General features: G+C 43.8%; 9 protein-coding genes across 9 annotated transcripts; 6 read left to right on the top strand and 3 right to left on the bottom strand. All coding sequences in view use genetic code 12, as the record gives it.

Moving 5' to 3' along the window:
- Positions 1-140: 140 nt before the first annotated feature.
- Positions 141-3,656, bottom strand: CJI96_0002870 (DNA helicase RAD5; the record flags this gene model as incomplete). Its single annotated transcript, XM_029033627.2, has 1 exon — positions 141-3,656. The coding sequence occupies one exon, from the start codon at positions 3,654-3,656 to the stop codon at positions 141-143; it is 3,516 nt and encodes a 1,171-aa protein (XP_028892219.2).
- A 119-nt stretch (positions 3,657-3,775) lies between these two features.
- Positions 3,776-4,837, bottom strand: SAS2 (histone acetyltransferase; the record flags this gene model as incomplete). Its single annotated transcript, XM_029033628.2, has 1 exon — positions 3,776-4,837. The coding sequence occupies one exon, from the start codon at positions 4,835-4,837 to the stop codon at positions 3,776-3,778; it is 1,062 nt and encodes a 353-aa protein (XP_028892220.2).
- An 844-nt stretch (positions 4,838-5,681) lies between these two features.
- On the top strand, positions 5,682-6,404 carry DPB4 (DNA polymerase epsilon noncatalytic subunit; the record flags this gene model as incomplete). Its single annotated transcript, XM_029033629.2, has 1 exon — positions 5,682-6,404. One exon carries the CDS (start codon positions 5,682-5,684, stop codon positions 6,402-6,404), a length of 723 nt encoding a protein of 240 aa, XP_028892221.2.
- Positions 6,405-6,452: 48 nt separating this feature from the next.
- Positions 6,453-7,357, bottom strand: CJI96_0002867 (uncharacterized protein; the record flags this gene model as incomplete). The annotated part of the gene is made up of 2 exons (XM_029033630.2): positions 6,453-7,279; positions 7,330-7,357. 2 exons carry the CDS (start codon positions 7,355-7,357, stop codon positions 6,453-6,455), a joined length of 855 nt encoding a protein of 284 aa, XP_028892222.2.
- Positions 7,358-8,367: 1,010 nt separating this feature from the next.
- CJI96_0002866 (ATP-dependent RNA helicase ECM16) lies at positions 8,368-12,234 on the top strand (the record flags this gene model as incomplete). The annotated part of the gene is made up of 1 exon (XM_029033631.2): positions 8,368-12,234. The coding sequence occupies one exon, from the start codon at positions 8,368-8,370 to the stop codon at positions 12,232-12,234; it is 3,867 nt and encodes a 1,288-aa protein (XP_028892223.2).
- Positions 12,235-12,442: 208 nt separating this feature from the next.
- POM152 (Pom152p) lies at positions 12,443-16,333 on the top strand (the record flags this gene model as incomplete). The annotated part of the gene is made up of 1 exon (XM_029033632.2): positions 12,443-16,333. One exon carries the CDS (start codon positions 12,443-12,445, stop codon positions 16,331-16,333), a length of 3,891 nt encoding a protein of 1,296 aa, XP_028892224.2.
- Positions 16,334-17,192: 859 nt separating this feature from the next.
- Positions 17,193-18,926, top strand: CJI96_0002864 (uncharacterized protein; the record flags this gene model as incomplete). The annotated part of the gene is made up of 1 exon (XM_029033633.2): positions 17,193-18,926. One exon carries the CDS (start codon positions 17,193-17,195, stop codon positions 18,924-18,926), a length of 1,734 nt encoding a protein of 577 aa, XP_028892225.2.
- Positions 18,927-19,620: 694 nt separating this feature from the next.
- ZCF9 (Zcf9p) lies at positions 19,621-21,645 on the top strand (the record flags this gene model as incomplete). Its single annotated transcript, XM_029033634.2, has 1 exon — positions 19,621-21,645. The coding sequence occupies one exon, from the start codon at positions 19,621-19,623 to the stop codon at positions 21,643-21,645; it is 2,025 nt and encodes a 674-aa protein (XP_028892226.2).
- A 119-nt stretch (positions 21,646-21,764) lies between these two features.
- CJI96_0002862 (uncharacterized protein) lies at positions 21,765-22,724 on the top strand (the record flags this gene model as incomplete). The annotated part of the gene is made up of 1 exon (XM_029033635.2): positions 21,765-22,724. One exon carries the CDS (start codon positions 21,765-21,767, stop codon positions 22,722-22,724), a length of 960 nt encoding a protein of 319 aa, XP_028892227.2.
- Positions 22,725-23,108: the final 384 nt, after the last annotated feature.

Here is a 23,108-nt window from a genome sequence, read left to right as displayed (position 1 = left end):
TAAACAAACTCAAAACGATTTTTAGATCTACTCGCCTTATTTTTGCTCGCTCCTGGTGTTGATAATCTATATGCAGTGAACACCACCATTGCACCCTGGTGGGTTATATACAAGGAGGCAAACTGCCTGGTTAAGTAGGGTTATTCTTCGAATAACAATTTGATCTCTTCGATTCTTTGCTTTCTTCTCTCTTCCTCTTCCACTTCAACTGCCTCTCCCATCATGCGTTTTCTCTCCTGGATGCGCAACATCTTCATTTCTATGCTGTTCTTCACGATGAACCGCACAACTTTGACGTTTTGTGCTTGTCCAATTCTGTGAATTCTGTCAATAGCTTGATCTTCTATACTTGGAGACCACCACGGATCCATCATAAATGCGCGGTTGGCGCACGTCAAGTTAAGGCCAACACCCCCGGCCTTCAACGAAAGAAGAAGCACTACAATCTTGCCTCTAATCTTCCTTTCTGCTGTGAAGCTCAGCAAGATTTTTTCTCGATCGTTCATGCTAAGACGCCCATCAAATTTGTAGATCTCGAAATCGTCATAATTGGTTGCCAACACTTTGAGTTCGTTCTCTATCAAATCCAAATAGGTAGAGAACTGAGAGAAGACAACGACTTGCTCGCCTGGTGACTGATCTTTAAGCGCAAGAAGATGACTGATAAGCGCCTCGATCTTGGTCGAAACCTTATCTGGGTCATAATGATACAATTGAAAATCATACTTCGAACTAGGGTCATCAACATCCTCATTAGTATGGAATCTGACCTCTTTTTTGTCGGTCTCTTTCAGCCTTAGTTTAAAAAGTCTGTAGATTGAAATTGATCCTCGGCAATCAGGACATAAGGGATCATTTTCATTCTTTGTTTGAAAATAAATATGTTCCTTGAGACAGTGAAAACAGAATGAGTGCCCACATTCCGTCACAACCATTTCACCGACGCTGATAGGTGACTGTGTGCAAATTGAGCATTCACTGTTCGGGATGTCAATCCTCTTGTAAAGTGCATACATCGCTTGTCGCATTTTAGTATCCGATTGAAACCGCTCGTTCTTAGAAGGCTCCTCAAAACTTGCCAACTCTTGTGCCCACGTCTCATCAAGCTCGTCGCTACCAGATACGAGGTCCGCATGACAACAAATTTGTCTCAAGCGCAAAATATGGGTCAAAATTTGAGTATACTTTTTCAACAAGTCTCCACTTTTCATGCCTTCCTTAAAGGATTGGAATGCTCTCGACTTGAAAAAATCATAGAAGAGTTGTTCTCTCTTGCTGAATTCCAATTCCTGAATGATAACCTCTTTATCAGGTAAACTTATTAGAGGTTGGCCATCCTTCAGTTTCATATTCTTTGTCCGTCTGAGAAATATAGGCTGCAATATCGACTTCACGACATCCAATGTCTGATTAAATTTCTTTTGCTCAAATGGGAGAGTCACAAACGTTTTCCAATACGAGAAATTACTCCATGGGTCTAGTTTCAAGAACTTCACGATTGAGAAGATATCATCCAACCTGTTGACAACTGGAGTTCCGGTAAGTACCCATTTTCTGCGCAGCTCTAATTCGTGGACAGACTTAGCTGTTTTGGTTGTCCTGTTGCGGATGGTGTGACCTTCGTCCAAAACAATCCTGAAAAACTCAACTGAATAAAGGCCTAGCTTGGGCAAATTACCATTCTCATCACGCATTTTGTTAAATCGAGCCCACTCATTTTGAACAGTTCCGTATGTCGTGAGCACAACAATGGGTATATTTGTATTTCTTCCACAAAGTGTTTGGGAAAAGTCGGCTTGTACTGTATCACCGTAGTACACGTAACAACGATGATTTTTGTTGTTATTAGAACGATCGAATTCGGACTTCCATTGTGACAATAATGACATGGGTACCACGATCAAAGTCGACTTGGATGCATAACGAGGGGGCTCAAATTGAATAGCCAGAGTGTCATACGGAACCGAATGAATCAAAGCCAAAGTGGATATGGTCTTCCCCAAACCCATTTCATCTGCAAGGATCCCGCCTCTCATAAAGCTTTTCATCATTGGCTTGTCCTTCGACATTTCACCATTATAGAGATTGGCATAAAAAAACTCACCATCCTCATCGCCTGTCTCTGGCTCAGAAGCCTGAGGATCAACTGGCCATTTAAACTTGCTCCAAAGTGGGTTTACAACGCCATCATCTTGGCGGATTGCATGACGCTTTTGTGTAGAAAACACCTCACCGTCGGTGGTCGACAACGCCTCGAGCACATCAATCTCTTTTTCTCTTGCTAGCATCCAAGATAAACCATGTTTCTGATAGGACCTAAGCTCTAGTTTGAAGTTATCACCTGGAGGAACTGTGGTTTCGGGCAAGTCGTTTAAATAATCGGAGTGTTGATTTGAAGTATAAAAGTCTTTCAATTGATCAAGGCTGAGTTCATCAACTGGTGCACTCTCTTGCTTGACTGAGTCTTCCGGGGAAGCATCATCTAGAACAACTAGCTCGTCACTTGATGGTTTTTTCTCATCGTATGGAGCGATTTGCAATTTATCAAAGAGCCGAGATATAGACTTCTGCTTAAGTCTTAGAGCTGCCTCCCCGTCGGTCTCTTGAGCATAGCTGAAACCCACACCTTTAGCAACCTTTCTTTTCTTCATAGCTGATTCATCCAGCTCCTCACTCCCAACATAATTGTCATGGTTTATAAAAGTGTTATTGTTGAGAAAGCAGCGAATCAGAATATAGAATGAATCTCCGATTGAGAGTCTGCTACCCGTGTCCATCATGACCGTTGCTTCGAAATGAGCCAAATCTAAGTCTATGAGCGGGGAGAGAATTCGAGTAATGTCCTCCGGAAGACGTCCAATTTCTCTATTATCGCTTCCAGCGGTATACAAACGAATAACAGCGGAATCTCCGAACTTTGCTTGCACCTTGGAAGACCTCTTGATCTTACTCGGGATCAATCTCTTAATGACCAAAGGTTGCTTATACTTCAACGAACGTAGATAGGGCCTCGTTGCCCACGCTTCTAGACAAAGCGTTCCGATATATTTTTGCCACAGTTTAGCTTTTAACTCCTCTTGATCCTGCTTGGCTTGCGTTCTTATCCGTTCATATAGCTCTTTGATCTCCTCTTGTCTCTCAGCGACCTCATCTTTGACGGGCTTCTCTTTCGAGGCTACCTCTATGCTATTGAGATCGATGCCATTAAAGTACTCATTGGTAGCGAGCTGTATATAGTTGGGACGGTTGAAATACTTTTTATATAGATAATGCAAAGCCTTGGAGGATGCGTCTCCTATGATGGATATGAGCTGGCTTTTAAAAAGATCAAAACCAATTTGAGATAATCGTGGCTCTGAGCCGCTGGAATCTTGCAGCGATATGAGTGTGGAGTGCTCCTCGACACCTGTCTGACTTCGGTCCATGGATGGCTGTGATGTCGAGGCTGAACGCGTCTTATCCTGTGAGTTTCCATTCAGGATCGTCTTATCCTCAACGATTAGGACGTCTTCATCCTCGTCTTCTTGCACGAAAAGCGAAGCACACTTATCATGTACGGACTCTTCCTGGGGATCCGATGGCACGTTCTTTCCTTCTGTAAACTCGGGTTCGGGTTTCACCAGGGACCGTGGCTTAAAGAATCTAGGCTTTTCCATGCTATCAAATTTCTTTGCCTCCAAAGGTTCAGAACGGAGTCACGGGCAAGTAGTATCATCAAAAGGCTGTCTTCGCGTACCGCTTGATATACGCCGTATGCATGCACGATGGCGCTCCATTATAGAAGAAGACAGTCTGGATTCAATTTTTGTTGATGAATGGTGCTGTCGAAATGATTTTTTCGGCACCATTCTTGCACATTTGCTACTTTCAAAAAAACCTTTCCATTTTCAGGATCCTCTTCTAGAATTTCCATATACTCGAGTGCTAGAAGGATGTCTTCTTTTCGGAACCCCGTAGCGTTGCCTAATTGCACTAATGTGACTTTATCCTTCGTGGCATAGTCTGTAGTTATGACCGAGGCCAATTTTTTTGCCCAGAACCGTAAGTAGGAGATTCTGCCATAGGGCGAAAGCGGATATTCTGGTCCCAGACGGGCCATATGGGGGGTCACTGACGCTAAAGCGTACAGAAATTCGATGAGAAGCTGTCCCAAGTGTAGTCGCTGATAAGGAGGGAATATGCAAATACAAGCAAGGTTATTGTCAGCGTCCCAGGAGTTGATCTCACGGGAGAAAAAACCCATTGGCTTGAAGTATTTTCGTAGCACGGACCCCGAAATTTCCTCATCCTCAGGATCAAAGCCATACAAAATGTAGAATTCAAAGCATTCGACATTGTAGTAGACGGACTTGTCCTCAAGAAACAACTTGCCAAAGAGGGAAAGATTTTGACAGAAAAGCTCATGGGTGTAGCCCCGAACCTGTTTGATTAGGTACGGTGCTCTCGTATCTGAGTACACTAGCTTACCCAAGGGAGGAAACGGCTTCTTAAGCGGACATAGTGTTCTATGGAGCGTCATCTTTTGGGCGTCAGATGAGTACTTAAAGCAGTGCTCGCATACATATAGCTGGGCGAGCCAGATACCATCCGAAGAAGCCTGAGGAGTCTTTCTCCTCAGCAGCAGAGCATTCAGCTTTATAGTATCGATACCCAATTCCTGGTCGCCGCTTGACGCAAAATAGGCGCCGTTTCCGTACCATGTTTGGAACACGTAGTCGCCGAACACGACCAGCCCGATGTTTGGATTACTCAAAACGCCGTATTCGTCGCCTGCTTGCAGTCTGGTGCCGCCAACAGACCCTTTGGAAGACTTGGATTCAGTCGGTAGGGCACTCATAGACAGGAGGACTTCATTGGGTGCCATCACTTCGATGGAGGTCGCGATGAACTTAGTCTGCGAATGTATGAGGCCGCGAAGACGAAGGTGATGATTGGTATGTGGAGGTGAAGGAAGAGTGGAGAATGGGGTGTTAGTATTAAGTTTTGAAATGGGATATGGGCAAAAAGCTGCTCAATCTTGGTGACGGAAAGGAACTGGAGCAAAGGATGGAGATAGTGATGTAGTTCTAGCTGTGCTTGGGCGAATGAGTATTGGCTGCGAAAACTGGTAGTAACACGGTGAGGAGGTTTAAGACCCGTCAAATTGTAAACGTTGTAAGGATGACATTGGCAATTATTAAAGGGGTCTGATCAAGGGTCCTGACCGTTCTGTTTCATGTAATCGTTCACTTGATTGAATGAGTAGTTGAACCGCTATCACTCTTGTAGTTCACTGCGCATCTTTGTCGACAGTATTCTTTTGCAAGGCAATTCAATCACACTTCGTTGAGATAGATTGTAAGAGTTTTTTTGATAAGCAACTATGGAGTTTTCTGTCGCTGTAATTGTAGACTAATAGGCAAATTTTGCAATCAACTACTAACATTGTGCCCAATGCATATGCATGTCGATGTGTGAATGCAAACACACTACAACTACGATAAAGCCGAAGTTACTCAATCTGATTAGTTTGAAATACTAGATACCTAAATTTTTTATTTTCCATTTTTTTCTTTCTTTATGGTGCATAATATCATAACTTCGATGCTTATGTAGACCGCCTCGGTGTGCACGTAACTACGATCGATCTGTCGAGTGTAGATGTTGCAAGACGCGTATTTTCTACACTGACCCATTAAGATATGCCACCTAAAGGTTGGAGAAAGAATGCTGAAGGCAAGTTTCCTCAAAATAACAGAGATCTAGAAAATATCTCCATAGATGATATACTATTTCCGAAATCGGTGATTCAAAAACTCGCAAAGAATATAGTGCTGTCTGAAGATGGAAATATGATAATCTCGAAGGACTCGTTGACGGCGTTGCAAAGATCTGCTACGGTTTTTGTTTCTCACCTTATGTTTCATGCTCGCCTGGTTGCCAAAAATGCCGAGAGAAAAACGGTAAACTCACTGGATATTTTGCAGGCATTGGAGAAGGCAGAACTTACGGGATTTGTGCCCGAAGTAAAGCAGAAGTTGGCAGCTTTTGAACATAACGCCGAAATAAAGAAGAAACAAAAGGCAGAAGCTAAAGCAGAAGCAGGCAAAGATGATGCAGATGAGGAGCCTGCAACGAAGAAGTTGAAGGACAATTTGGAACAAGGCGTGAGGCCAAATAATGATGCTGACGGTGATGAAGACGCCGAAAACGAAGTTGAAGACGACGACGAGACTGAAGTGAACACAGTAAATGAGGATGATGAAGAGGTCGACGATGAAGATGGCGACGACGATACGACGAGGGAAGAGAAGCCGCAAAGCCCAATCACATTGCTCAATAGAGAAGAGAACGAATTGGAAGGTAGTCATAGCGAGAGAGAGCAGAATGATACAGCAGATGGCGCTGATGAAGATGACGAATGATCCATCAATCTTCATGCTACAACACCAATGATTAGAGTGAGACATTTCTTAGTGCCTTATACAGTGACCAAAAAAGGGGAACCCACATTCGAAGCCAATGAAAAAATATAGTACAAGAATGAGCATGCAAACACAGACGATGATAAACTTGGCATTGCTGAACCACATTTTACGTCTGATAGCTTGTGCTTTTCGCTGGAACACCAGGGAAGAAGACGTGAGGCGGTCAGTCTGGTCAACGAGAGAGCTGATTTTGTCTCCTCTGTTCATAATCTTGTTGATGTTATCAAGCATCAACAGCCTGACTTCACCGACTTCCTCATTGGCCAAGAGAAGCTGATTCGGTGTGATTACCCCTCCATCATTATCTTCGTCACTACTTTTTGTGGCACCATAGTTATACATGCGCTGATTGGAGTCGTATTGCATCTCCTCAAATTTGATGATATGCGTCATATACATTTTGAACTCTCCAAGTTTGCTGCGAGCCAGGTGATCTGAGGCAGCTTGCTCGTCGGCATTCTCCGCGGCATCTTTTCGAAACTCAAAATATTTGTCCATGATTTTTTTTAGAATGGATAAAACAAGTGTCTTATTGACGTCGTGATGGCACAAGGTGACAACGGTAACAAGGTCACTACTCCCATCTGGATTATTTAGGGTCTTCTTCATGAAATATAGCAATAGGAAGGTCTTTGTAACGGCACCACTAGTGTAGACGGGGAACAGCCCAATAAGGGTTTTTGAAGAATTGATGAGTCCTAGTTCCAGCAGCACGAGCTCGGAGCAGTTCAAGTTGCTAATGGAGTGCGCCAACTTGACATTTTCTGTGGAATATATGGTTGAGGAATTGAGGGTGAGTGTGGTGAATATCACTGAGGGTTAATCACAGCACTATAGAAAACGGAACGAGAATCTTACGTACATTGTTTGTGCAAATCTTTATGTGACATGGTGGTTGCCAAGTTGCTTCTTCTGTGAAGCTCTTTAGTTTTGTTGATATGGACTGCAGGAAGCACAAGACCCGCATGAACTATACTGGTAGGAGACCAGAAACCTCTGATGAAAACCACTCAGAAGTGAACTTTGAGCCGAAGTGATACTTTTTAATAGATAGTTCTTACTGGATGTTAAACAATAAAATACTGCTTCCCCCTTCCTCTTCTATTTTTTCTTCTGTTGTATATGACTGCGAAATGCCCAATACTATATAACATGGCTCACACATTTCGGATCTAAATAAGATTTCGTAAATGACATGTAGGGGAGCATTTGTAGCTATCAGTCTACACGCCTATGAAGCTGATTTAATGACTTCCAGGTATATCTTGTGTATTCACTAAAACTGCACGAAGTGATGGCATTCGGTCAGAGATGTTCTCGCAACACCCCTCAAACTTTTCTGAGGATATGGTCTAGCGAGTCCCCATGATTTTGGATGGTGATGTCAGAGCATGATATTTTTAGCTCCAATTCTTACTGTAATTTTTGTGTCTGGCTTGGTGTCAGGATGACATTTTGCAGCCATTGAAGAACAGATGAACGCGCACACTGTGAGAGCGTCCTTGGTAGACCCTGAGACCTAAATAGTAACCAGAGGTACTTACATAGCATATTCTAGCGGTAAAGTTGCTCAAGGTCAAGAGTTGTCCAAGTCACACTAAAGTTCTTCAAACTACGGGCGGTAAAGTCTGTACACGCTATACCATTCAAATTTTGCAGCCACTTTGCATCAATAAGGGTTACCCATATACACAAAACTATGCTAGCATGAATGGACTAAGATTTATGAACCGAGAAAGGAACACTTGTCAATTCTACAGATTACCCAAGTGACATGTCAGTACCAATGCCTTGTATCTTCTTATCTTCGTACCATTCGAATCGTCGCACGTGACCTCATCGGCACAAATTGTGCCCATCGCCTTGATCCCCACTTTTGGAACAAGATTCACCACGAGCCATGGGAAAATATAGAAAGAGGTTCAACGAAAAGGCTCGTGCTGGTATGCTTGCGAAGCAGGCAGCACTCAAAAAGGCCAGACAGAAGCAATTCACTCGACATCTCGATGACGGCACCAAGGAAGAGCCGGAAGATGACCCGAAGGAGCTTCTAAATACTGAAAGTGACCCTAATGCTGATATTCTCAAGCCAATGACGGACGAGGAAAAGGCTGAACGGAAACGTAAGCTAGCTGAGGCATTATACTCGGAAAACGAAAAAGAATCGAGGCTCTCTAGAGCAAAGAGGAAAAGACTAGATAAGTACATTGAGCATCAGATCAAGAGAGAAGAGAAAAGGGTTCTTCTTGAAAAGCTTGCCAAGACAAAGATCGACACGAATATGCTTGCTCCATCCAAGCTTTTAGGACAGGGCAAGCTAACGCGGAGAGAAGAGATGATGGAGGCTCTCGAGCTAGAGAGGCAAGGAAGAGCGGACGAGCATACGAAAGAAGTACTTTATGAGGAGCATGAAGCTAAGGATTGGTCCGAGGGCGAGAAAGATGAGGAAAATCTCTCCGAGGAAGAGGAGGATGACTTTCCATCTACAGAAAGCAAGTCGACATTTGTGGACTTTCGTCCTCAGAAATTTGGCGGATCAGGGACTGGTTTTGGGTTCCCTAATCTCGCAAGAATAGAAAAAGACAAACCCTCGAAGAAAAAGTACACATGGAGACTCAAAGTGGAGCAAGAGGAGAAGAAACGTGCTAAAGTCGAGGACGAAAACGATTTTGTACTGAGCGAAGATGAGGGAGTCGATGATGATGATGCCGAGGAAATCGGCGATGACAATGGCTTAGCAGATTCTTCGGACGACGGACAACATTTTGATGAGGAGGAGGACTTTACCGGATTTGCCTCCGACGAAGACGGACTGATCTCATTGAAGAATGATGAAGCAGATGCCAAGATCAGCTTTGAGGGGGAAGCAGAGGGCGAAGAAAAAGGATCTGATGATGAAGGCGATGAGGAAGACGAAGACGACAGCGATGAAGGAGAAAATTTCGAAGAGGAAGACGATTCAGAGCTCCCGAAACTTTTACAAAATAAGCCAAAGCACTCTAAGGTGGCCGCTTCATTCAAGCAGTGGGCCGAAGAACATGTGAAAAAGATCGAGGGCAGAACCGAGATGGTTCTTCCAGAACTCAGGAAAGATACCCTAGATCAGTATGGCCGTGGTCTTCATGACGACAAGGCCTTTTCTGACGACGAAAATGCTATACCGATTAATCTGGACTTGAAAAGGGAAGCATTTTACATCAACGTTACTCGCCCACTTGATATACAAGAGCTGCGTTCTCGACTTCCAGTTTTTAGTGAAGAGCTCAGAATCATGGAAGCCATCCACCACCATGACTGTATTGTATTGTGTGGTGAAACAGGTTCTGGTAAAACCACCCAGGTTCCGCAATTCCTTTACGAGGCGGGATTTGGTCATGCTGGCTCATCTTACCCAGGTATGATCGGCGTAACTCAACCAAGAAGGGTGGCCGCCGTGTCCATGGCCAACCGCGTTGGCTCTGAGTTAGGGGATATCCACGGCAAGAGAGTCGGCTATCAGATCAGATTTGACTCGACAATCAAGGATGAGGACCAGCCTGACGGAACAGCTCTCAAATTTATGACTGATGGTGTTCTATTGAGAGAAATGATGCAAGATTTTCTACTTACAAAGTATTCTGCGCTTATCATTGATGAAGCTCACGAAAGAAATATCAACACAGACATTCTTATAGGAATGTTGTCTCGTATAGTGAAACTCAGAAGATCACGAAACATCCCGCTCAAATTGGTCATCATGTCTGCTACATTGAGGGTGTCAGACTTTTCAGAAAACAAGCAGCTTTTCAACACACCCCCTCCAGTTTTGCAGGTTGATGCCAGACAATATCCTGTTTCGGTCCACTTCAACAAAAAGACTCAATATGACTATCTAGAGGAAGCTTTCCGGAAGACCTGCAAAATTCATAAGAAGTTACCTCCAGGCGGTATTTTGATATTTTTGACTGGTCAGAATGAGATAAATGGCTTGGTGAAAAAGCTAAGGCAAGAGTTTCCCTTTAAGAAGAAAACGGCACAATACAATGACGATAACGGGGCGAAGTACAAAGTAAGCAACAATGTTGCCATGGAAGCTGAAGACATTGACCTCGACATTGTATTGAGGACGAGAAAGGAGACGGAAGAGGATGAAACTGACTCAGCAGAGGATAGTGACGAGGAGGAGGGTTTTGATGAAGAACAAGAACCAAATCAATCCGCAGATGATCCTCTATATGTCCTCCCGCTTTTCTCTGCTCTTCCGACCGTCCAACAAATGAAGGTATTCGAGAGTCCTCCAGAGGGAAGTCGTATGTGCATAGTTGCAACGAATGTTGCCGAAACGTCACTTACTATACCAGGAATTCGCTATGTGGTGGATTGTGGTCGGGCTAAAGAGAGAAAGTACGATGAAGAGAATGGTGTCCAGTCTTTTGAGGTTGACTGGATTTCAAAAGCTTCTGCTGACCAAAGAGCTGGTAGAGCCGGTAGAACTGGCCCAGGTCATTGCTACAGACTCTTCTCTTCGGCAGTCTACGAAGAGTACTTCCCAAAATTCAGCAAGCCCGAGATCTTGCGAATGCCAGTTGAAAGCATTGTACTTACGATGAAAAGCATGGGCATTGACCAGATTGTCAATTTTCCCTTCCCAACTCCACCAGATAGAAATGCATTGTCGAAAGCTGAGAGTCTTCTTGTCACGTTGGGTGCAGTTGATCGTACCTCAAAGAAGATAACTGAGCTTGGCAAAACTATGTCTTATTTCCCTCTTAGTCCAAGATTTGCCAAAATTCTCATCATTAGTAATCAGTTGGAATGTTTACCTTACGTTGTTGCAATCGTATCTGCTTTATCAGTTGGGGATCCATTCTTAGAGGAACAGGATTTGAACTTCGATGCAGACAACAAGCATAGGCTGGGAGATGATGAGGAGGAAGACGACGAACCAGAAACACAAGCAGACTTAGAGAAGAAGCGTAAACTTCGTGCCAAGTTTTTCAAGTCGAGAGCATTGTTTTCAAGGCTTGACGAATTCTCAGATGCCATCAAGGTGTTGAGTGCCGTGTGTGCCTTTGACCACGTACCTTCGAACAAAAAAGCGCAGTTTTTGAAGGATCAATTCCTCAGACCAAAAGTCATGGAAGAAATTGCCAAACTCCGTCACCAGATCTCAAACATCGTTGCCAACTGTACTTCCACAGACACAATTGCTGACAAACTCGACAAACCAGTGCGCAAATTAGGAGTGCCATCCAAGGAGCAAATTGCAGCCATTAAGCAATTTATTGCTTCTGGGTTCGTTGATCAGGTTGCTATTAGAAGCGACACAATCGACGCAGACATAAGCCTTTCCAAGAAGGCTACAGCGACATCAGTTGCGTACAGCACATTGAACCATAACTTTGGTCCAGACATTGATCCACATGTATATAATCACTCAGGATCAGTGATTGCATCTTCAGGTAGAACGCCGCCTCAATATTTGGTATTCCAACTGCTTAACGCTGGAAGTAACAGGCAAGAGGGTAAATTGGTACGGTTAAAGATGAAGACACTCGTGGATATATCAGGGAAGCAGTTAGCCAACGTCGCCAAAGCGTCCCCTCTTATCACATACTCCAAGCCTTTGGGACATCCCTACGGTCCCAAGAATATTACCTCCACTAAGAGAGAGTGCTACGTTATCCCTAGGTTTGGTGCTGCCGTTGGTGATGGTGGACTTGGATGGGATCTTCCAGTGATTAAGGTGACCCAAACCAAGAAGCACGGTCTGTGGCAGACCGATTAAGCAAAGCTCAATAATTCCATATTCATAGACTTGGACTATTAGATGTACATTAGCAAGTAGTATAAAAGACCATCGCTCATAGAGTCATATCATTAGATAGAGCTCTTTTATTATTTTTGCCAGAGTATGCGCATAGTACCTGTTGTGTGCATCACATTTTGATGTTTACCTTTTCGAGCACTACATCACCGAAACATAGTACTGGGCCATGGCGGGGAGGCTGAAAGATGATCAGTATGATAAAGAATCAGAAATTGAAGAGGAAACGCTTCTAATACCAGAGAATGTCATTGACCAGGCTTCTCAGCGAATTTTTCTCGTATCGATCTTCGTGCTCATCCAATGTTGGAAGATCTACGACATTCTACTAATAAAAGCTGATGCGTTTTCTGCGCACATGGCTATGGATAGTGGAAGTACGGCATTTCAGTCATTCACGTCTTTGAACAATTTCACGTTTGTTTTGAAATACGCAGTCATGGATGGCTTGTTTCTTTGGACTCTACCGGTGCTCAGTGTGCCATTACTCAGGTTCCTGCCCTTGGTGACCCTTTTGCTTACTATAACAGTCACTTGTTTTACCTTTGTGCTTGCAAGTGATACAGCCATTCCTGTTCTCTCTGGCGCTTTTGTGCCAATCTGGAATGTCATCTTTCGCAATAAGGAACTCACCATTGTGGGGGACTCCATTAATCCACAGGCATTGAGTGACATGAATGCTCATTTCAAGGGAAGATATACTATCAGGTACCTCCCAGAGTCGTCTGCACAGCTAAATCCATTCCACTTTGACGGTCTTTGTTTAGAGCAGGCAACTAAAGAATACTCGCAATTTCCCTCGTCAATCCACTTACCAATTGAATTCAACACAACATCGGAGATTGGAATGTTGCGTCTTCAACACACTTCACCCTCAAATGAGGTTTCTTATATTGATTATACCGCCAGAGACGTTAAAAAGTTACTTCGAAAGGACTACTCCCATCTCGCTCACTACCCTGGATTTGTTTCCAACGACGATAGGATATCCTATTTGGAAGTCAATATAAAAAAGCCTGGTACCTATAAAATTGCAAAGGTTACGGATAAAGAGGGCACAAACATCCGTTCGTACAAGTCTGAGTTCTCGGTGGCACATTGCCCAGTTTCTAAGTTCATCTACCCTGGTCTAGAACTGGCGTACTCGGGGGCTGTCTGTGTTGGATCTCATGCCCAAGACTTAGACTGGGCTTTGCCTCTTGTCGAAACATATGGTGTTCATCCTTTGCAAGTGCAAATTGCGGCCGAGATCGAGGGAAAGCCCGTTAGTCAGTTCAATGCTACCATACCTGTACCTTCGGAACTTGAAGGAGCATGGACTTCCACAAAATCTGTCAAAGTTACCAGAAATGCTTTGGAACAGGAGGTTTTGAAGCAAGCTCTGCAACTCGCTAATAATGCACCAGGTTTGGTGAAATTTCATCTACTTGCGGTCACTGACTACTTGGGGAACACGAGGAGGTATAACCCGCTTTCGACTGACAAAGATGTTTTGCATAAAATAGATATCAGGCGCTCACCTCAAATTCTGCTTATCGACAAGTACCCTGATAGACCCTTGTTAGAAAACGCCACCAAGAGACTTTTTCTCACACTGCGAAGTGAAATCAGCTTTCCCCTTCATATTTCTATGCAATTCGCCGATGATGATGGTGAGGGAAACTCTTTCACAAGTACTTATACATTTAATGATCTCCACGAACTCGAGAAAGGTATCGAGATCTCGCATCCCGGAGAATATGTTTTGCGTGAGGGGTCTGATAAGCTCTGTCCATGCGAAATCGATAAAAAGCCAATCCAAATAAGAGTTCCTCATCCACCTGAGGCTTTCATTGTTGGGAAACCTATAACAGACAAGTGTGTTGGTGACATTGGTTTACAGTTCGACGTCAAATTTTCCGGCTTGGGTCCTTTCAGATTGCTGTATCAAGTATTCAAGAATCAGTCAGGTACCCTTAGACCCGTGTTGAGCGAGCGCGGGATGGCTTATCACACGAAGGTCTCTTCAGAGGACAATCTTCGCTTTGACTATAAGCCTGAACAAGAGGGTAGTTACACCATTGTATTTAAGGAGTTGAGAGATAAGAATTACATCAATTCTCCAATTTCTTTGGAACAAGCTCCAAACACCTTCACAATATATTCCAGACAACGCTCAAAGCTCAAGTTCCCTCAGGATTTGGAGACACAGGTCATTTTTCTTTGCAAGGGCGAGCAAAGCACTATTCCAATCTCATTTGATGGTAACGCTCCTTTTTCATTCAGTTACGAAATTGTGAATAAGGAAACCAAAAGGACAGTCAAGCTGGAACACGTGCAAGCATTTTCTAGCAAAATTTTCGATATTGTTACCCCTAAATTCGACAAAGGAGGTGAATTCGAGGTGAAACTCTCAAACGTAAGGGATGCCCTTGATTGTCCGGTACAAACAGTTGGAAGAGGTAAAGTAGACATTCGTGCCCAGAAAAATGTTCCTGAGGTTCAAATTGCTTATGAAGAAAGTTACGAGATAGTGGAAGGTCAAGGTGCTGAGATTCAATTTGCATACAAACATGCTTCACCTTCTCCAGTTAAGAAGCTTCAGTTATCAGTTCAAAACCTTTACAAGCCAGATGTTGTGAAAGATATTTCCATTAGTGCTGCTGACAGGATTCGAGTGTTCGAAGAAGGAATTTATCGCCTCTCTTCCTTCAAGGATGAGAGGTGTCCAGGAATCGTAAGAAATTCTCACTTGGCAGTTGAGGTGAAGTTCTCTCCGAAACCAAATCTCACCTTCATTGCTGATGAAGCTTTGTTGATGAAGCAGCACTCAGACGGGCCACGCTCCATACATTTAAAAGCAGTATGTCAGAACTCGGCATTGCAAGTCACTCCGATACTCGAAGGCGCACCTCCCTTCTTTGCCAACCATCAGATCACGTACCCAGATGGCAGAAGCGTAAGTGACGTCGTACCAATTCCAGAACAGAAAATAACTTTGCCTACGGACAAAGAAGGAGACTTCGAACTTGTTTTCAATGGTGTGTACGACAAGCTCTATTCCAAGGATGTGCTCGATAATTTGAATTACGTTCAAGAACCATCTACCATCCGATACTCAGTGCTTGCCAATCCGGAGCTCAAAATTCCTAAGGGCAAGCTGCATATACAAATATGCGAGTCGATGGTGCAAAATGAGGATGCTGTTCAACTTCTGATTCCTGTGGACTTCAAAGGACAAGCGCCTTTCACGTTAAGTGGGGTTATCAGGCACACTGATACAGACAGGGTAGAGAGATTTGAGGTTAAAGATATCAAATCCGATGAAGTTGATCTTCGCTTGGCCACATTTAAAGGCAAGTCCTTAGGTGACCTCCTTACAGTCGGTGACCACCTTGTTATTTTTGAGAGTATTTCTGATGTAAACGGGTGCTCAAACACTCGACTTCACTCGCGCAACACTCTCTCGATCTCCGTCACTAAGGTGCCCGAAATCACGAAGGAGAGCAAGAAGGACTACTACTGTGTTGGCGAGCATGTGTCTTACAAGTTGCAGGGTATAGCACCATTTCAGGTCTACTACAATTTCAATGGCCAGAACAGAAAGGCAGAAGTTGGCCACGACTTTGAGAGATTAGCGGCCAAATCAGGGGAGCTCTCCATTGTCGCTTTAGAGGATGCGTCTGTGAGCCGCTGTTTGGTGAACTATACAACAATACCAACAAAATTCGAAGATCTCAAGTTGCAGATCCATGACATCCCTTCTGTGGAAATAAGTCATGGTGACACGATTATCAAGAACTTGCAAGAGGGAGATCAAGCTGAGATTGTCTTTAAATTCAGCGGTATACCACCCTTTGAGGTGACATATGTGAGAACGATCGATGAAAGTCTAGGCGGGAAGAAGAGCAAGTCCCATAAAAAGACAAACAAGAGGAGAAAGGTGGTTGATACCAAGACTATCAAGGATATATGGAATTATGAGCACACAGAAGTGGTGAGTCTTGAAGGTACTTATGATGCTATTGAGATCAAGGACGCCTATTGCAAAGCAAAACGAGACGTCGATGAACTTGTCTAACTGTATATTAGAATGCAAAAGGTACTATTGGCGGCGTGTCAATTGATCAATGATGCTAGAGGCTTTTGTACGATCCAATAAATTCCGGGCTTCTTCTAAAAAATTAGACTTATATGCGTCCTTTGTTGATTCTCTCTCTATCTGCTCTGTGTGTATCCTCTGAATCTCCAGTGCTAGCCTGAGATCCTTGTGTGTAACTTTGTCGCCAACATCATGAGTAGTAAGAATTAGGTTCACCTTATTGTACGTTGTAGTGATTGTAGGATGATGTCTTTGAGAATGAGCTGCCAATGCGATGCCGTTCAAAAATTGCCACGTTTTTGAAAAGTTTTTTAGTTTGAAGTCTCTTTCAAGATGTGTATTTTCTTGCCCATCAGCCCCAGCCTTCAGTATGAGTTTCCAATTCCCAGGAGGTGTCACCTTATTGATATGCACCAATTGCTCAGCAATTACCGCTGAATCCAACGCTTTTTGAAATGTCCTTATCGAAGATCTCATAGCAAAAATTGAGGGAGCTTTACAACAAAACGAGTAAGCGTTCTTGATCAACTCGGCTCGGGTATGTACATCTTGGAGCCCCTGCAGGTCTACCGCAGAGTAGAGAAGCGAGTCTCACAATCAAAGACATCAACACTTTACTTCAGAAGTCCGAATTGAATCGATGGTCTCGGCGGTTTTCATTCTCCACTGGCCAGACCTCGATATCCCGTATCTGCGATGTGAGCTTCTATTGCATAGATATTATTATAACGATTTCTCGGACCCGCATGCCGTTGTACACCGATTCAGCAGATTGTATTCGAAGTTGCAGCCACTGGAAAGAACGCCTTTTGTGTTCGATAGTAACATAACCTACATTATGTTTCGTGGTGAAAATGATATCTACTTAATGGCAGCAGCCAACGCCAACGTCAATGCCATGCTGATCATGACTTTTTTGCATCAATTACATGATATCTTAGTGCGTTATTTCGAATCTCCGACGAAGAAACAGGATCTGGAGGGCCAGAATGCACAGCATGTTGAAGGCGATCCGGGCTTAACGAGGGAGAAGATCATCGACAATCATGCTTTGGTGTTTGAACTACTAGATGAGTGCATGGATTTCGGTATTGTGCAGCTAACGGATTATAATATTTTGAAGGAGTATATTAAAACTAAAAGGAATACTCCAACAACTTCATTACATAGTGACGACTCGCTGATAGAGCTGGATTCGGACTCAGAGAGTAAACCTGCCAAAAAGAAGGCTTCTACAAAGCTGGACAAGAAGAAGAAAATCGCGAATAAGAAGTTGAAATCAACTCATAATCTCGCAAACAAAACCGACATTCTCAATGAGACGCAAGAACAGTTCATCAACAGCTCGCTTGTACGGACCCAGGCCCTGGCCATCAGCTGGCGACCGAAGGGTATTTTCTACGCGAAGAACGAAATCTACATTGACATTGTGGAGAAATGTCACTTTCTTTACGATCTAGAATCAAATACAGTGAAAGGAAATGACATATCTGGTGTTTGCGAAGTGCGCTCTTACTTGTCTGGTATGCCCGTGTGCAAGTTGGGACTCAATGAGAAGTATATTTCTCAAGTCGAATATGACGGTGAGCTGGAGAGCACGAGCTCTGATGAGGATGAAGATGCGTCACCAACGCCTTCTGAGGTGAAGAATAATCTTATCAAGAGTTCGGACTCTCTAGATAATGATGATGCAAGCCAGACGCCAGATAACAATCACAAAAAAGAGAAACGTCTCAAAGTTCCCATCACCAATGTCTCCTTTCACCAATGCATAGAGCTATCATCGGTGTATAAGAAAAACCTCATTCATTTCACACCACCTGATGATAGATTCACTCTTTTCTCGTATAATGCTGCTCAGCAACGAAGGAAAGAGAAAAAGCCCCTTATCATGGTGGAACCATTATTCAAGATAATCAAAGCAGAAGGCAAATTACAAGTGCTTTGTTCGCTCACTACGTCATTTAAGAAAAGATTACATTGCAAGCCTCTCGTTGTTAGGATCCCGATATCCCCAAATCTTTTTCATCTAGACGGCAAACAACACGGCAGTCTTCGTTACAAAGCTGAATTAGGCGATGCGCTGTTCGAGGTAGATTCTTCGACGTTAACATGGACTATCCCTGATCTTCCAGGCCTGAAGATGATAATTCGATTCATGGCAGAGTTAACTATTGAAAATGCGGACCAAATCGATGAGGCGTCCATAAATGCATCATTCTATCAGGCGCTGAAAACTTCAAACGATCAAGATGAAGAATCTGCTTCTGAGCAGCTCAGCAAATACTACGGCGTGGATGGCAAATCGTCCACGGTGTTTGATGAGCTCCAACGACATGCCATGGCCTCACAGAATCGTGAAATACATGTCGAATTCTCGATTCCTCTTTTGACATACTCAGGACTACGAATTACTTATCTCAGTGTCGAGGAGATCCAACTTAAGTACTCCTGCTTTCCCTGGGTCCGGTATCTTACTGAAGTTCGCAACAAAGCCTTATCGCAAACCCGATCAGGTCGAACGAGTGAGTATCGCTTTAGGCTTGCCCCCCGATGCTTTCAGATATTATAACAAGAAAGATAGAATGCTTTGTATAAGGGGAAAAAGACAGCTTTCTGGCCCATAATTTGGGTGTCCTCCTTATTTTTCAATATGCGCTTATCGCGGATCTCATTTCCTTATCAGTAAGTGGTGTCCACCTGTATCAAGGTTGCAGCCATTTCCGTCGCACATATTATTCAAAAATGACTACTTTTCTCGAATAAGCGAGATCTTGCGACTTGAGAAATTAACTAGTATGGTGGCCAAAGTTGCAACCTCCAATCTCAGGCGAAGAACTAAGTCTAGGAATGGGTGCAAGACTTGCAAACTAAGACGACTCAAGTGCGACGAAACCAAACCCGCATGCTTAAAGTGCCTCGAGAAGAATATCGAATGCGGAGGTTATGCAACAACATTCAAATGGGTCGACCATTCTTCAGCGTCGCCTTTGAAACAACAAGATGCACAGTTCTCAAGCAAACAAAATTCCTCCTCAAAAGACTCGCAACTGTTCCACAATCTCCTTGAAGAGGCATCACTTTCTGTAGTGGGGAAGCCTCTCAAGGACCTTGAGGAAGGCAGCACCTATCCTGTTACGAAGAAACAACGTCGAAGTTTGAGCATGTCCAATATGGTAGACGTTGATCGTACAAGACCTCAACGGGATTTGCGGTCCAGCATTTCTGACTTTCGGGATCAAAATCAACGTGGCAAATCCACACTCATGAGAGGCACAGAAAGTGACGAAGGACAAATGTCTCTACTGTCCGCCGTGTTTTATTCCGATTCAATGTCTTCTAATGGATCGGAGCCAACAGTATCGAACATACAACTGGCATCTACTCATCAAGCAACTCCGATAGTCAAGGAACCAGTTTTTAATGACAGTCTTACGCCTTCGTTGGCTGCAATAATGAACTTCATCATGTCACCTTCGGATGCGAGGCTTGATGAGGCATCTATGGAACCCTTCTTGGGCACCCCCTTGAGCCCACTAGAGCTCAGCTTCCCTCCTGCAAGTCAGCTGCAAGATGTAAAGGCAGAGCCCATATACGAAAAACAAAAAGATTGCAAAACTCTCAGCCATAAGTCAAATGTTCCTGATCCTAGTGCTCTAGCTTCGGAGCGGCGCTTGCTTCTTTCCGCTGAACAAGAGCAGATACTCGTTCTCTATTCCTGCCACACATCAGTCATCTTATCAATAAAGTGTGGTCAAAATGAGAATCCGTGGAATGCGCTTTACATACCTTTGGCTCGCGAATATAGCTTCGTCTTCAACTCTATCGCAGCGATGACACTATTCCACCTTGCGGGAAATGCATCAGCTATCACTGAGAGGGACAGCATGCGTTCCAAGGGTTACTTTTATATGAAAAAATGTATTTTTGAGCTTGCTACAGGCTTGAAGAGTGTGGGGGAGGAACTGGATGAAATCTCGTTGCCTTTTGATGTTGCGTTAATGACATGCTTGAACTTGGCGATCAGTGAATCTTGGGACACACACACTTCAAGTGGTATAGCCCACCTCAAAGGTGCTAGAAGCTTGATTCACAGGGCTTTGTCGCTTATCAAAGATTACTCTCTAAAGGTTGCAGAAAGTGAAGACGGCCCTCCAGAAGACCCAAAATTCAAGAACAAGCTCAAGCTAGTGAGAGAATACGAGTGGAGGCAAATTGAGGAGGGATCACAGAAAGATAGGAAAGGCGCACCTCAATACGATTTCATCGTTCCCAAGAATCTACAGTTATTATTCAATGAGTGGATTTATTTTCATGTACTTTCCCAAATGACAGTGCAGTCTGGACAAGACGAAAAGGGCATTGATCTTGTTGCAACAATTACATCAATCATCGACCAAACTCATAAAAATACCTTAAAGCAAAAGCACGACGTGAAGTTGTCTGAAAGGAAGGAATCCCCAACATGCTCTGATTCTGAGCTGAGCGCCAGTGCTGGTGGCATTTTTGATAACTTCAATTGTTCCTTTCAGAACACAGATCTCATTGATCCACTATTAGGATGTGCTCAATCTCTATTCCTGATAATGGGAAAGGTTGCTAGCCTCATCTCACAAGTCAGGAAGGAGAAAGGGAAACTGTTGTCAAGTACTTCCCGAAACAGTCTCTCGATTATAGGAAAAGCGTCTGAGCTTAGACAGAAACTATTGGTGTGGAAACCAGAAGTATCCATTGATCAAGTCGAAGGTCTTGGTGGCGAATCCTGGGATGTTCACTCTTGCATCACCACAGCAGAGGCATACCGCTTAGCCACTCTTTTATATTTACATCAAGCGGTACCCGAAATCCCACTGCTTCCTTCACATCAAATTGCAGAAAGGATATTCGTTCTCCTTGCGTCTGTACCAACAACGTCCAATCTACACATCGTACATATATTCCCACTTTTGGTCGGCTCTTGCGAAGCTTGTCCAGGGGAGGAGAGGCTGTGGTGTGAGAAGCGATGGACGTTTCTTTCTGAAAAACTCTGGATAGGAAACATTGACAGGGCATTCGAAGTTGTAAAAGAGGTATGGAGACGCAAAGATGAGCATTTACGAAAGAAGAGAAGACAATTGGAAGAATCCACCATCACGCTACTGAGGGTAGGAGACGATCTGCAAAAAATTGCAAGTGAGATCAACGGTTTGATGTCTTCTCAGCAAATTGACGATGTAGAAGGCGGCATTTGCAGCCACTTGCATTGGAATTCTGTGATGAAAGAATGGAACTGGGAAGTGTTTTTAGGATGATATACATAGTTCGAGACAGTGTGGAGGCCAAAATGGCTGCGAAATATGTGTGTTGCCTGTATATACATTTTGAAGTGCGGAATACTTTACTTCGATTGATATCTGCGTCTACTCTCTACATGTTCAGAGCATTTTCCAGGCGCCTCATTACGCGTGGTCTGCTGCTAATCTCAGATCCATTGAAGCCAGATCGAATTGCTAAATCTCAAGCGGACAGCCTGTTTCCTAAACCTCGATTTGTATCATTTGATCTCTGGGGTACGCTCTACACGCCCAAAAAGCCGATCGCCGAGCTGTACTATGAGATCTCCAAAAACGAGTTTGGCATTGACAAGTCTCTTGAAAGTCTAAAAGCAGAATTTCCAGAAGTGCATAAAGAATTGCTAATAGATTTTCCCAATTATGGTAAATACAGCGACCACATCACCAACTGCAAGGACTGGTGGCTGGAGCTCATAGTGAAGCTCTACGGACTCCCCCACTACCTGGAGAACGAGAAATCTGCTAAGTTATGTGATCGTCTCGTGGACTACTTCTCGTCGCTGGAAGCTTACATACTCTTCGATGATGTGAAGCCCACGCTCGAGAAGTTAAGGAAAAACAACGTGAGGATCATAGCCTCCTCGAATTCAGACGACAGAGTATTTCCCATCATGAAGTCCCTCGGCATTGACCGTTACTTTGAAAACCCTTTCGTGTACATATCTTATGATCTTGGAACGGAAAAGCCTGAGCGAGCATTTTTTAGATCGATAGCGGGTGAGTTATACAAGATAGACAAGGCAAACGAGCCGAGGCTCTCGATGCAAGAGTTTTTGGAAAATCTGTGGCATGTGGGCGATAGTTACGAGAAAGACTTTGTGGGCGCCGTGAAGGCAGGCTGGAACGGTGTTCTTATTGACAGGCCCAAGACAAGCGTATTTTTCAGAAACGGCCCTCAGAAAGCCTCTGTGAGTAACGATTGTTTTGAAGCGCAGTCCGCCGACTCCTTGGACAGCGACGACATGGTAATGATCGCCAACAATAGAGTGGCCGTGAGCTCTTTAACTGAAGTGCTCCGTCTTTTTGAATTGGAATAAGCTTCGAGCCAACCCAAGGCTAAGCTAAATATGCCTATAAATAGAGCCTCTTTTCTGCAGCTGAGAATGATGTCATCGTGGTAGTCGATCTGTCCCTTTTACCCTCTATCTGTGACTTAAGTCTTAGCATACTTTTATTGTAAAAAGTATGTCTAGATGTTTTTCTTAATCCACATTGATCGATAGTATGCCAATTTCTTGCCACCTTGGCATCTGTCCAGGGCTGTGTTTGGGCCTGACCTGCACCCTCACCTTCCACCAACACTAACATAGCCAAACTGTGAGTACTTCGCGACTATCCACTATTTTTATCTAACCCACCAACTTATCTACGACACAACTGAAAATGAAGTGGTGGCTCTTTCCTGTGCTGCTTCTACTGAC

The sequence above is a fragment of the Candidozyma auris genome, chromosome 3 (genome assembly GCF_003013715.1).
Source record: "Candidozyma auris chromosome 3, complete sequence".
NCBI lineage: Eukaryota > Fungi > Ascomycota > Pichiomycetes > Serinales > Metschnikowiaceae > Candidozyma > Candidozyma auris.
Note: the sequence above shows the minus strand (reverse complement) of the source record. Positions and strands in the feature narration are given on the sequence as shown.